The sequence below is a fragment of the Tasmannia lanceolata genome, unplaced genomic scaffold, assembly GCF_043159265.1.
Source record: "Tasmannia lanceolata isolate RefF3 unplaced genomic scaffold, GAP_Taslan_0.1 ptg000006l, whole genome shotgun sequence".
NCBI classification, from domain to species: Eukaryota; Viridiplantae; Streptophyta; class Magnoliopsida; order Canellales; family Winteraceae; genus Tasmannia; species Tasmannia lanceolata.
In genome coordinates, this window is record NW_027518683.1 from 9,535,934 (window position 1) to 9,549,483 (window position 13,550).

The window sequence follows — 13,550 nt, forward strand, 5'->3', positions numbered from 1 at the left end:
TTATAGCTCATGCAAATTATTCTTTGATTGGTTCCTTAAAAGCCAATGTTCAGAAAACATCAGAAGGCCATGATCTCAGTTATTATGGTAGAAATATTGGTAAATGACACAATTTACAAAATCCAAAACACAAAATAAGGGGGAACAGGTGTTAGAAATTTGCATCTGGTTTTCATTTATTCCTTCTGCAAGGAGAGAAAGATCTATGCATCATTCAGTACAAGTTCTTCTAGAAAAATCTAACCTCGATGAACTAGATACACAAGTAGAAAAACTTAAAAAGCGAAGTACTGAATGTGGGAGTGCATTTGTAACAGATAAGAAATCAATTATCCATTTGACAGAAAGGTTTATTTGGCTGGCACCCACAATGAGACTAAACATGTAGGTGACTACATGGTGATTTTATACTATGGTGAGTAATATTAAGAGAAGCTTCTCATGTGATAAGCTCGTAAGGAACTTCACCAGGCCCCACCTAATGGCATCAGAATGATGTGTACTGTTCACCCAGGAGGTTCTCCATGCAGTGGATGCACCATGTAGATGATACAAGCTCCCAATTGATTGTTAGCCAGCAAATGGATGGTTAAGAACAGTGTCCACACCCACATCCAAGTCCGACAATCAAGTGGTTAGGATTTTTTAATAGTGGCGATTTTAAGGCCACAATGCCCCCCTTGGTGAGTGGGCGGATGAGGCTTCTCATGAGCTTATCACATGAGAAGATTCCCATGGTTTTATTCATCTTATACTAGTGATAGACTGATATGGTTACTTTGTCCATAATAAAAAGAATACTACACTTTGTCATAATATTGTCCCTGAAAAGGGTCAAAAATTGGGTAAGACTTTTGATCTACTCACAATGATTGTGTGGCAAGATTTATTCTTCTATTGTCTCTTTCCCTAAAAAAACATTGGACATTTAATTTAACATTCCTTGAATTTCTCTTGGGAAATTTGGAACAGCCAATAATTGGAAACCACTTGGAAATCATGCATGAATTTATGTCTGGTGATACCCAAGCTTTTAGATATAATTATGTAACACATTCTGATATAATATACCTCTACTATATTTAAGATTTCAGTACGCGTTTCGGTGGGGATGAACACAGAAACAGTTCAATCATTGTGTCATTTCGGTGAAAATTTAAAACCATGGTGATACCTCAGCATCAAATTCAAGTAGGTGCTATAAAGGTAATAACAAGATTATCTGTCATACATTATATTTTTGTAATCCACATAGTTTTTTCTGTCATCTAGACAGAAATTATCGCCTATTTTTCCCATCAAAGAAAACTGTGGAAAATCTTGTGTCTTGTAAAATAAATAAAAAAGTAAAAAAAAATGCAAAACCCATATTTTATAATATCACTTGACACAACTACACCAGTAGTAGGAGGGATTGTCTCCAAAATCAGAAAACCCAAAACAACCTTACCTAACAATTTCCTAATTCCACCCCCAAAATATATGTGCACCTCTAAATTACTAAAGTCACAGACAAACCAAAAATTTTGACTATGGAATCCACAACCCTCCGCAGGGCTCTACCATAATTACCCGAACAAATGACATTGGGAAAGTCTCCTTAACTAACAGACAGATTGCCCATAAGCAAAATGTTGAACACTTAAGAGGCAAAGACAGTGCCTATGCCCTATGATACCCAAATCAGGACATAGTGTAGACACCGATACGAACATGGACAGGGAATGGACATATGGATGGACTCCTAACCATAGTTTTAAAACTCATCCGCACCATCCTGGACTCCCCCGAGTCAACTCCCTTTTACCTTGGCCGTGTTCCGCGTTTTGTTGTCATGTTCCGTGTTTTGTTCTACAAAGCCAATAAAAACTCCTTTGACTCTCCCAAGTTATGACCAAGCCGTGCCGAGTCGACTAGGATTTTCTTCAGTCGCGTTTTGACCCGCATCCGCATATAGAAACACTGCTCCTAACTGAAAACTGACCAGATAAGCTAGCCTTCCAAACCCATTTGCCCTTTGCTGGAAACCTTGGAGTGGGGATAGATTTGACCAACTTGAAGACTGGCGCCAGGAGACTTGACAATTTTCAAAAAAATGAGGATATGGATAAAGATACAAGTATCCCATGAGATAAGACACAAAACATATTCAAATAAAATATCATAAAACTTAACTACATTTAACTTTGAAGTAGGAATTAATAATAAATGTAGTGTAACATCTACAAGACTCAAAGTCAAAATTATAATTGAAAAATATGCAACATTAGCAAGAAAAAATCATGATAGTTAATTTGAAGATAGTGACGTACATTTGAAACATAATAATTATTCTGACCATTGTTTTAAATTTTCATCGAAAACAACACGAAATATTTCCATTTCCATCCCCACCAAAAAGATACCAAAATCGAAACACATATCGAAATCAAAGGCATAAGTGTTTTAATAGCATAATACTATACAAACATGTATTACATAATTATATAATTATTTATATGAATTACATGTGAAATATTGTGTATACATTAGGTACAAATATTTATATGAATCATATGTGAAATGTGATGACTTATCAGACATGAGCGAGATGTCAATCGGTGTTAGACATTGTTAAACCATTATGGGTAGCTTTTTTGCTTATGTGATGACTTTTTAGCATGTATTTATGCTTATTCAAACAGTTCCTGAAGCTTCATCTTTAATGCCCATCATTTGCTTCTGTTTTCATACGTTTCCGTGATTTTACAGTATTTCCACTGGAATTCTCAATCAAAACCGAAACCAAAATTGAAATTTAAAACCTTGATTCCGACCAATAGAAGCATCTATGAAGTATCGTATCGTGTAGGATACGATACATCAGACCAGAATTCACGATGTTGTTCCCATCATGTTGTGTTAATAGAAAATTTGAAACCAGTGAAGAGTGAAAATCAGGACACCTAAAAAATCATTTGGACGGAAATTAAAGACCCCAGTACCATAAAGAGGAGAACAAATCTCCACTTGCCACATCACCTCATGATACTTGCATCATCACCTCCGGTTGAAAAATCAGTTATTGCCTTCACACTGCAGCTCCCAAATCATAGCAAAGAAAAGAGTCGACAGGACTTTAACCTATCATTGCAACAGGGTAGCAGTCAACTGAGACTGTTAGAGGTGGATCAACCACTTGAGGTATTTTGTTCATTTGACAAGCATGTATTTAAGTGAAAGAGTGTGTTGTCTTTTTCATTAAGTTGAATGAAGGAACTGAGTTAATACTCCCTAAACCTAGAGTTAAGACTCCCTAAACCTATCTTTCTATCCAGTATTTTTCATTAAGTTGAATGAAGAAACTGGGCTACATCTCCCGTGACCTATCTTTCTTTCTTCTCTCTTCTCTACTATTCTAGTAATTTGGTTTCAGTTCATTGCATTGCTGACAGAGCAGGGTCACTTAGTGATTGTAAGTAGATAATGAGATATCTTGTGAATATGGAAAAATATACAATTCATTGGAAGAGAAACAAGCAAGACACTAAAGAATGTTCAAATGATGTAGCGGAATATTTGACATGGTCGATGCTACAGGTCTAGTCTGGAAAAAGAGGCTGATGTAAGAATGAGATCTGTGATGGAAAAAAAGCATTGTGTCATCATTTAAAAAAAGTGTCTTTTATGACAAATAAAGTCATATTCATACAAACGTTAGGGTTTTTACCATTTAAAAAAAATCATATTCATACAAGACAGATAAAGTCATATTCTAACATATTTTGAGAATTTGAATTGCCAAATTTTTTAAAAAGATGCACACAGCTACAACTGGAAGATGATGCCGGATTTGCTATAGGATTAACAAGTGCTGTTATTAACATTTACAGCTCATTTAAGATATTAGTATTTTAAACACACATGACCTCAATACAGTCAGGGAGAAGCCTAAATAGCAATGCAGAAACAAGTTCAATAAGGCTATTTACTCAATCAGAAGTTGTGATACACCAGTCCAACAGAGACACTCATCATTTTACAGGAAATTCCAACTTTTCTAATTGGTAAAAATTAATGAATTCTTACAGTATATGAAATTTGATAGGGATTACCCAGGCATACGTGGGACAATCTAGACACAGATCACAGAGGAGTTTCTTCATCCTGTATCAACTATTTTGTCTCTGCTGTGTGAATGAGCAGGCACAATCCTGGCTTCAAGGGTTACCACACTCCATTACTATCAGATTACAGACCTGGGCTACTCTGTAGCAGGGGAACAAATACCAAAACAGATTTGGATATCCTCCAGGAAAAATTCTTGGATGAGTTCCAAACCCGTGAGAAACCCCAGATGTAACCGACAATTTTTCCACTTTCACTCATTGGGTGTTCTCAACAAGGGAGAACAGTTCAATATTCTCAGCTTCTAGAGTTTCTGTAACGTCTTTTGTCTTAAACATATCTGTTGCAAGGATGGTAGAGTGCTGGTCACTTCTAGGCACCAAATATAGCAAAGTGAGTGGAAGTATTCTCATTATGGTGCGTATCAAGATCGCAACCCAGAGGTTATTGAACTCCGTACGTGTAACCTTCAAGATATGGAGTAGTAGGCCACCACCCCATGATGATGTGAGCATGCCAGCATTATCAATAGACATTAGCAAAGCAAAAAAAGTGCCCTCTATGCCGGTGGGGCAAAGCTTTGCACTGAGTACAAGAAGAGGCATCCATTTGATTCGGCCAATCATTTGAGATACACTTTCATCAATTACAACAAAGAAGTAATCAGGTATGCCGAGCTTCAAGTTTAAACGCAATACCAAAATCAAATCCAACATTCCTGAGACACCAAAGAGTAACTGGCTCCAGAAAAGCAAGTTACGGAATGGATAGTCCTTCAAAACATTTTGGTAAAGTAGCACCCCAAGAAGCGAACCCGTGGAGCCAACAGAAAACATGAAACCAATAGTCTCCTGCACCAGCGAGTGACACATGAGCCTACGAGTATCAGATCAAGGTCCATAACCCAATAGGCACAAAAAGTAACCAACCTGAGAGAAAGATGGGCCCGCTTTTGGATCTGTATACCAATAGAACATTCCTTCATGGATATTCAAGCTTAGTGCAAGTGAAAAATACATATACAAGCATGGACCCCACACATCTGGGCATTTTAGTGTCGTCCACATGGTTTGATTGGCTTCCAGCAACTTCGGGTATACCTGATCACACCATAAAGTCAAAGGATTTTAAGTACAGAAATACCAGGAAACATAATAAGAGCTCCAAAGAGAATCAACTAATCTTACTTGTTTGTAGGTGAAGTTAGGCACATGGGGCTCATTTAGCACTGTTCCAACGAAAAAGACCAGTGCAGCTGGGACACATAGCAAGCCAACCACCCCCTATCAGCAAAAAAAATAACAAATAAAGTTAAAGAAAGGCAAACAAAATTAGGAACAGGCAGGAAAAAACAATTTCCAAAAAAAAAAATCTAAATCAAGAATTATAGCACCATATAAATACATGAATGTACAAAGTTTCTTCACCACAATTTTCTATTGTTAAATTTTTATGCAACTCAAATGTAGCAAACCTGAGGGCCTATTAGGTGAACGAGTACACCGCTGATTGAGAATCCCAGAAGGGCTCCAATGGAGGAGCTCAATCCACACAAGCTTTGCATGTCTTCAGCGAGGGAAGGGTGATTTATACTGTTTTGAGCAACACAGGCATCAATAGTCACATCTGCTATTGCTACTCCAGCACTTCCCACTGTTAGAGACAGCAAGGCAAACACAACAAGCAACTCACTGTGTAGTGATAGCACAAGCATAGATATCACACCCAGAAGTCCTGAAATTTTGTAGGAAAAAAAAAGCTCAGGTTAAACTACTACACTAGTTAACGAAACACAAGATAAAGAGAATATGCATCTTCAGAAGAGAAGTGAGTGGGGACACGAAGCTCATGTTTAAGCTTACTGAGTTCAGAATTAAATGGCAACTAAACATTCATTTGGGAGAAGTCACATTTAAAATGAAAACAGAATTTACATAGAGCTGACCAAGAAAAACGCTGAACCGAGAAACGAACTAATGGTACCCCCTTAAGCAAAATCATAGCCCATAATTTTACACATAGAAGCTTAGTTATGAATACAGTATCGTCCAACATTTTGTTTTGGTAAGTGGGATGGGACATATTGATGTTTCGTCCATTTCAATATTCTATTTTAGAAAATGCGTTGCAGCAGGAGAATTTTTTAATTCAGAAATTCAAAAAAATAGAAATATTTAAAATATGTAAGTAACCATTATATCAACCAAATTTAATAATAAGTCCTTAAAACAATGATGATGCTCCTCCGGAAGGGCCTGAACCCATCTTGATCTTTAAATTTATTGGAAACTGTTAATACAACTAAAAGGGCAAATTAAACCTAAAATATGATACATTTTTTTTCTCTAATACACCACTTTGACGAAGGCATTAAGACCCCTTCCCTTAATGTAGAATGCTTTGGAGGTATAAGAAGCACGGAAATTTGAGAAAAAACTTCTCTTGATGCTTTGGTTAGGATTTATAGAATTTAAGGAAACAGAGAAGTGATGAAAATACGCCATTTCATGTGTTTTTAACCCCTCATTCATTAGTGTGTGTGGGTTGGGGGGGAGTAAAAGACATAAAAAATAAAATACACTTGATAAAGTTATAAAGGGGGGAAATTATGGGCAAATGAAAAATATGATAATCTGAAAAATAAGATGGGATTTGTGGATGGTTCATTGCCCAAACCCACTTCTCCTCCCACTGATGTGTAAGCTTGGGAGAGATGCAACTTTATGGTATTGTCATGGATCTTGAATGTTCTAACACGAACATTAGCAGATAGCGTCATTTATGCAGAAACCGCTCAGTCTGTTTGGAAAGAGTTGGAAGAACAATTTTCTCGAAGCAACGCACCACGGATCTTTCACCTTAAGCGTACCATTGCTAACATACAGCAAGGTACACAGTCTCTTGAAGCAAATTACACAAATCTAAAGGTACTATGGGATGAATTATCTTCATACATACCTGTACCTGAATGTTCTTGTGGAGCACAGAGAGAATTAAATTCTGCTAGCCAACAAGAACGCGTATATCAATTTCTGATGGGTCTCTCTGAAAGTTTCGCCGGTGTCTGCTCTCAGATCCTCACAATGGATCGTCTTGCAGATGTCAATCGTGCCTACTACCTACTATTGCAAGAAGAGCAGCAGAGAGATCTACATGCTGCTCCCAATGTCAATGACGCAGCAGTTTTGGCTGCTGATCGAAGTGTTGCTCAGTCAAGGACCCAGTCACGATCCCAGATCAATCGTCCTGTTGTATGCGGGTTCTGGTCGTGGGAGAAATCGCCCATATTGTGATCATTGCGATGTACTTGGTCACACACGTGAAACATGTTGGAACCTTCATGGATATCCACCAGGTTTCCAACCAAGAAATCGTCGTCCAGGACGAGGACGTGGTTCGAATCAGAATGGATCCTTCACAAACCATCGGGCTAACATAGTACCACCACAAACTATTCATGTTCCTGCAGCTGCTGGAACACTATCACTACCTGCCCTTACTACTGAACAATATCAACAGCTTCTATCTCTTCTTGGAACAGATAACTCCACCACATCTGCCAACCTTGCCGGCATGAGTTTATGTCATTCAGTCTCTCATTCCAATTCAATTTCTTGGATATTAGATAGTGGTGCTACTGACCACATGACACCCTTTGTCTCCAATTTGTCACATGCTGTCCCAGAACCTTATTCCAAACCTGTTCGTCTTCCCAATGGTCAAACATTGCCAGTCACTCATCAAGGCAGTACTTCACTTAGTTCAGATCTTATTTTGCATAATGTTCTACATGTTCCTTCTTTTAATTTCAGCTTACTATCAGTAAGTAAACTAATCCAATCCTTGAATTGTGCTATCACTTTCTTTCCTTCCTTTTGTGTGTTACAGGACCTGTCAACGAGGAGGCTGATTGGGACGGGGGAAATGCCGAATGCGTGATGGGCTTTACTATTTCCAACCATCCTTTGCAAATAATCCAAAGGCCTTTCCAGTTGCCCTTGGACAACCATCCTCTGCCAATAATCCAAAGGCCTTTCCAGTTCCCCGTGGAACTAGCGTCGAGCTATGGCACAGGCGCCTTGGTCATCCTTCTAGTCATCGCATGTCAAGTCTGTCGTCATTTGTCACTGAACTTCCTAGTAGTTTACATTGTATGGATTTTCATTGTGATATTTGTCACTTAGCCAAACAGACTCGACTACCATTTTCTTTGAATAATAAAAGGTCTACAAAACCCTTTGCTCTTATTCATTGTGATATTTGGGGAGGATATCCTACTCCTTCCAATACTGGTGCACACTATTTTTTAACTGTTGTGGATGATTTCTCGCGTAGTGTTTGGGTTTATTTAATGCATCATAAATCTGACACCTACCATACTCTTCTCTCGTTTTGTGCTATGGTAAAAACTCAGTTTCATTGTCAAGTCGAGAAAATATGCACTGACAATGGAACCGAATTCTTGTCTCGGCACATGCAAATATTTTTATCTCAACAAGGCATTGTACATCAACGTACATGTGTTGGCACTCCTCAACAAAATGGGGTTGCAGAACGCAAACACCGGCACCTCTTGGAAGTTGCCCGTGCCTTACGTTTTCAAGCCCAATTACCCATCTCTTTTTGGCGTGAGTGTGTGCTAACTGCTACCTATCTCATAAACCGCATTCCCACCCCTATTCTTCTTGGAAAATCTCCCCATGAGATTCTTTTTAATAACAAACCCTCTTATGAACACTTGCGGGTTTTTGGTTGTTTGTGTTACGCTCACAACCATGAGCCAACGCGTCGTAAGTTTGATCCTCGGGCGTTTCGTTGTGTATTTATTGGATATCCGTATGCTCAGAAAGGGTACCGCGTCTTTGACTTAGATTCCAAAACTATTTTCATAAGCCGCGACGTCATTTTTCATGAACAAATATTTCCATTTCAACATCTTCCTCATTCCAATAAAAATTATCATCATGCTGTCCTACCTATGCCCTTACCTGACATCGACATTTCATCTCACATGCCCATATCAAACAATGAAACACCCACAACTTTACCTACTTCCACCACCGAGTCACCTATATACTCCTCCCCAACCCCAATTGTGCCTTCATCATCCTTACCACCCTCATCATCAATTCCTTCGCCACCTCGCCGTTCCAGTCGCCCTTATACATGGCCCTCTCACCTCCAAGACTATGTTTGTTCCTCCACTACGAGCTCATCACCATCTCCTCGCTCCAAGACACCGTCCTCTACAGGTATTCCATACCCCATCTCTGATTATCTTTCCTATTCTAACTTTTCTCCGAATCATTTTTCCTTTCTATCGGCCATCTCTTCCACAGATGAGCCTACCACCTTTAATGAAGCTGTGAAGCATCCACAGTGGCATACTGCCATGGAGGCAGAGATCAAAGCTTTGGAACAAAATCATAAATGGTCTTTACAGTCCCTTTCTCCCGGCAAAATACCTATCGGTTGTAAATGGGAATACAAAATCAAGCATAACTCCGATGGAACGGTTGAGCGGTATAAAGCCCGCTTATTTGCAAAGGGATACATCCAACGAGAAGGTTTAGACTATACTGATACCTTTGCTCCTGTTGCCAAGCTCGTCACTGTTCGTTGCCTTCTTGTTGTAGCAGCCATCCGAGGTTGGCATTTACACCAACTGGATGTCAATAATGCCTTTTTGCACGGCGATCTTCATGAAGAAGTTTACATGCTGCTACCACCTGGATTTGGCAAAAATGGGGAGACTCGTGTATGCAAATTACATAAGTCTATCTATGGTCTTAAGCAAGCCTCCCGCAATTGGTTTGCCACTCTTTCACGGTCTCTTAAAGATGCCGGTTTTCGTCAATCTCTTGCTGACTATTCACTTTTCATTAAGTCCAATGGTTCAAGGTACACTGCCGTTCTTGTATATGTTGACGACATCATAGTCACCGGGAATGATCATACTCCCATCCAAGGTCTTGTATCCTTTCTCAACTTCCGGTTTCATATTAAGGATTTGGGTACCCTCAAGTATTTTCTAGGCATCGAGGTTGCTGCAGTAAAGATGGCATTTTTATCAATCAGCGAAAATATACTTTGGATATTCTCTCTGAAACGGGCCTCCTTGCTACCAAACCAGTTGCTTTTCCAATGGAACAGAACCTACATCATAGTCCACGCCAACCTCACATGGATGCTGCATTATGTGTCCTTCGATATCTCAAGTCTTGCCTAGCCAAAGGAATTTTCTTCTCTGCACATAGCTCACTACAACTCTCAGCTTTTACAGACTCTGACTGGGCTAAATGTTCTACAACCAATTTTCACTGCCCCTATTTATATATCTTATTTTCTTGGTGTGATCAAATCGTTGCATGTTTTATTTAGACCGAATTAAGCTTGTTGGCGAATTATCTTTAAAGTTAAAGTTTGTGTGAAAACCCTAGCTAAGATTTGATCAACATTTTGAATATCTAATCTGATTTGGACTGATAGTGTTGATTTTAATTGAAAATTTAGCCACTTTAAACCTCCTAAAAGTTCTCTAAAGAATCCACGAACTCTAAGTTTGCAATGGAACTAGCTGACCAACAATGGAATAAGTTAAAAGCTGAACTAGAAAGATCTGGACATGACAACCATAATCGGCAGCAGAATCCTACACCTGCCATGAAAACATGTATGAAATTTCTAAACCACACCGGAAATATCATCGATAGAGTTAGATAACTGCAGTTAAATCAAAATTAACAGTAAAAAAGTAAAGATTCTGTTAAAAACTACAAAGGGCGAAAATATATATACTATACATTGCCAAACATCCAAGGTAATAAAATTACCGCAATTCCTACGAATTCAACAAGATGAAAGAATAGATCTCAAATCTTCATTATCTAATGGAAAAATCATGTCATAGAAAGATATGGCATCACAAATAATCACCTGCTAAAATGAGATAAGGTCTTCGTCGGTACCCAGCGACAGGGAGAACATCAGTGAGAAGGCCCCATAGAGGCTTGACAATCCAAGGAATTGAAGTTATTCCATTATAGACCTGTGCTTCAGATGGTTGCACCATCTGAACATCCTTCCAATAATAATCAACCGCGACACGAGCCAGACCCCCACCCATCCCTTGACTTATTCCATAAACAACCACCACTCCAAACACAAAACTCCAATGCATCTCCTCACAAAGCATTCTAAACCAATTCAGAGGTGCCCAACGGGAAACCCAAAGTCCCTCTGCCGGTTTCTTTTCCTCCAGGCCCTCATTCTTAAGCTGAACACTCTCTTCCACATCCATACTAAGAGAATTCCAGAAAACAACAGCAACCCAGATGAAAAATTAGTGTTTCCAGAAATGGGTTTCTCAAATTTGCTTGGAATTCCTCATAAATCTCAACATCTCTGACATGGGTCTATGTGTCTTGCTTGAAATTCCTCATAATAATCACTGTTTCCTGAAATGGGTTTCTCAAATTTGCTTGGAATTCCTTAAAAAACTCGACATCTCTGACATGGGTCTATATGTGTTTTGCTTGAAATTCCTCATACCCCATCTGGGAGATAACATCAAGAACACGGTCACCATAAGAGGTTTCAAAGAAAGCAGACAGAACGATATTTCTGCGAAGAAGAAAAGAGGCAGGTGAGAGGGGGTGTTCAAATGATGATAGATTGATTTTGACCAGAAACCCTATTTTTCACTTTCACTTTCACTTTCACTTTGTTGGGGGATTTTTACAGCGGTCGGTGAAAATATTGCTTCTATCAGCCAACACGTGGCATAAGTTTATTGGTTCCTTTCGAACATGGAACGTGCTCTCGATTGTATCACGGGAATCATTCGACTGCTTCGAAACATGGAATGTGTACAAAAAGTTGAAACGTGCTTTTCTGCCAAAAATCGAGGTTCCCTAATTTTCGATTTTGAAAAAACAAAGGGGATTTTATCTGTTTAATGGAGGGAAAATATGATTTCCCTAAAAATAAAAGGGTAGATATGGGCCTCACATTAGGGGTGCAACTCAGGTCGGGTTGAGTTCGGGTTGACTTTTCCCAACCCGGGTCCGGGTTCAAGTTGAGGGTTTGGCAACTCGACCCGAGTGAAACCTGACAATTTTCATGATTTTTTTTTTTTAAGCTAAAAAATTCAGGTTGGATCGGGTTGATCTCGGGTTGGGTCAGATTCAGGTTGGAAAAATGGGTTCCTCAGGTCGGGTTGCACCCCTACCTCAAATGTGACTGATCAAATGTCACCTGTTAACTTTAACCAAATTTTATGGAGAATAATATTTTTCAAGAAAAAATATTTCATGAAAAAGAATTCCAAGGTCTAGGAGGTTTCGCATCTTTCCTTGAATACTAGGAAATTTCTTATATAAAAAAACCTTGAGATTGAGTTTACCAAAAACTAAAAATCATTTTACATGGAAAAAAATTCCCTTTATTAAACAGCCCCCCTTAAATCCAATAAGTAGATAACATGACTTAATGCTATGGGTTCGTTTAAGATTATGCCAACCAATTGTGAGTCCAAAACCAATAATTGGACTCAAATTTAAGTCACAATCTTTTATAGCGTACGGCTATGTTAGGAGATCAGCCAATGCTGAAGCAGATTCTCTCGCCAAGAAAGGGGTCTTTAGGACTGAGTTTGAGTGTTTTGATTATCTCCCTCCTTAATTTATTGTAATTTTATCATTGTTTTATCTTTGTTCCTTCAGGACCATCTCGGTTCTGTTTTCATATATATATATATATATATATATATATATATATATATATATATATATATATATATATATATATATTATTCTGCCCTTTTCAAAAAAAAAATTAAGTCACAATCGGTTGGCATCATCTCAAACGAACAGGGCCTTAGTTTGCTATAAATTTGTAAGAAAACTTAACAAACACTTTATCCGTAGATTCTTAGTATCTGTTTGGATGCATAAAAGTAGAATGTTATCTACTTATCAGGCCACCCCGCACTAATGTATATGGAAGCGATAGATTCTTTCCCTTTCTAACGTTTTCATATTCTACATATGGCTCTGTTCACTTCTTTTCCTCGTTCCAGGTGACGTGGTAGAAGGAAAAGGAATCAAGGGAAACTGTGAAGGAAAATGTTTTGTTTTCCTTGGAAAGCTTTTTTCTGATATATTTAATCGGAAACCAAATCTCGAGTAACAGGGAAAAAGTCAATTTCCACTTCATTTTCAGCTTTTAAATAAGAAATTCCACATCATAATATTTTTCCTTGGAAAAGAAGTGGACACAGAAATTCTGTCTTGTCAAGGTCTTATCAGGGAAAACAGTACCAGGGCAAAGAAGTGAACAGAGCCATAGGGAAGTCATATATTCTCCCCCTTTCCTTTGCCTCGCCACCCCGCACTAGTGTTTTTATAATTACCTGGTGAACAGAGCCATAGGGAAGTCATATA

At 38.5% G+C, this 13,550-nt stretch overlaps 1 protein-coding gene across 1 annotated transcript; it reads right to left on the reverse strand.

Annotated features, from left to right (window-relative positions):
* Positions 1-3,935: 3,935 nt before the first annotated feature.
* On the reverse strand, positions 3,936-11,764 carry LOC143879599 (putative folate-biopterin transporter 2). Its single transcript, XM_077382062.1, has 5 exons — positions 11,044-11,764; positions 5,582-5,841; positions 5,295-5,390; positions 5,037-5,207; positions 3,936-4,958 (listed from the first exon to the last, which is right to left on the reverse strand). Exons 1-5 carry the CDS (start codon positions 11,405-11,407, stop codon positions 4,365-4,367), a joined length of 1,485 nt encoding a protein of 494 aa, XP_077238177.1. The 5' UTR covers positions 11,408-11,764; the 3' UTR covers positions 3,936-4,364.
* Positions 11,765-13,550: the final 1,786 nt, after the last annotated feature.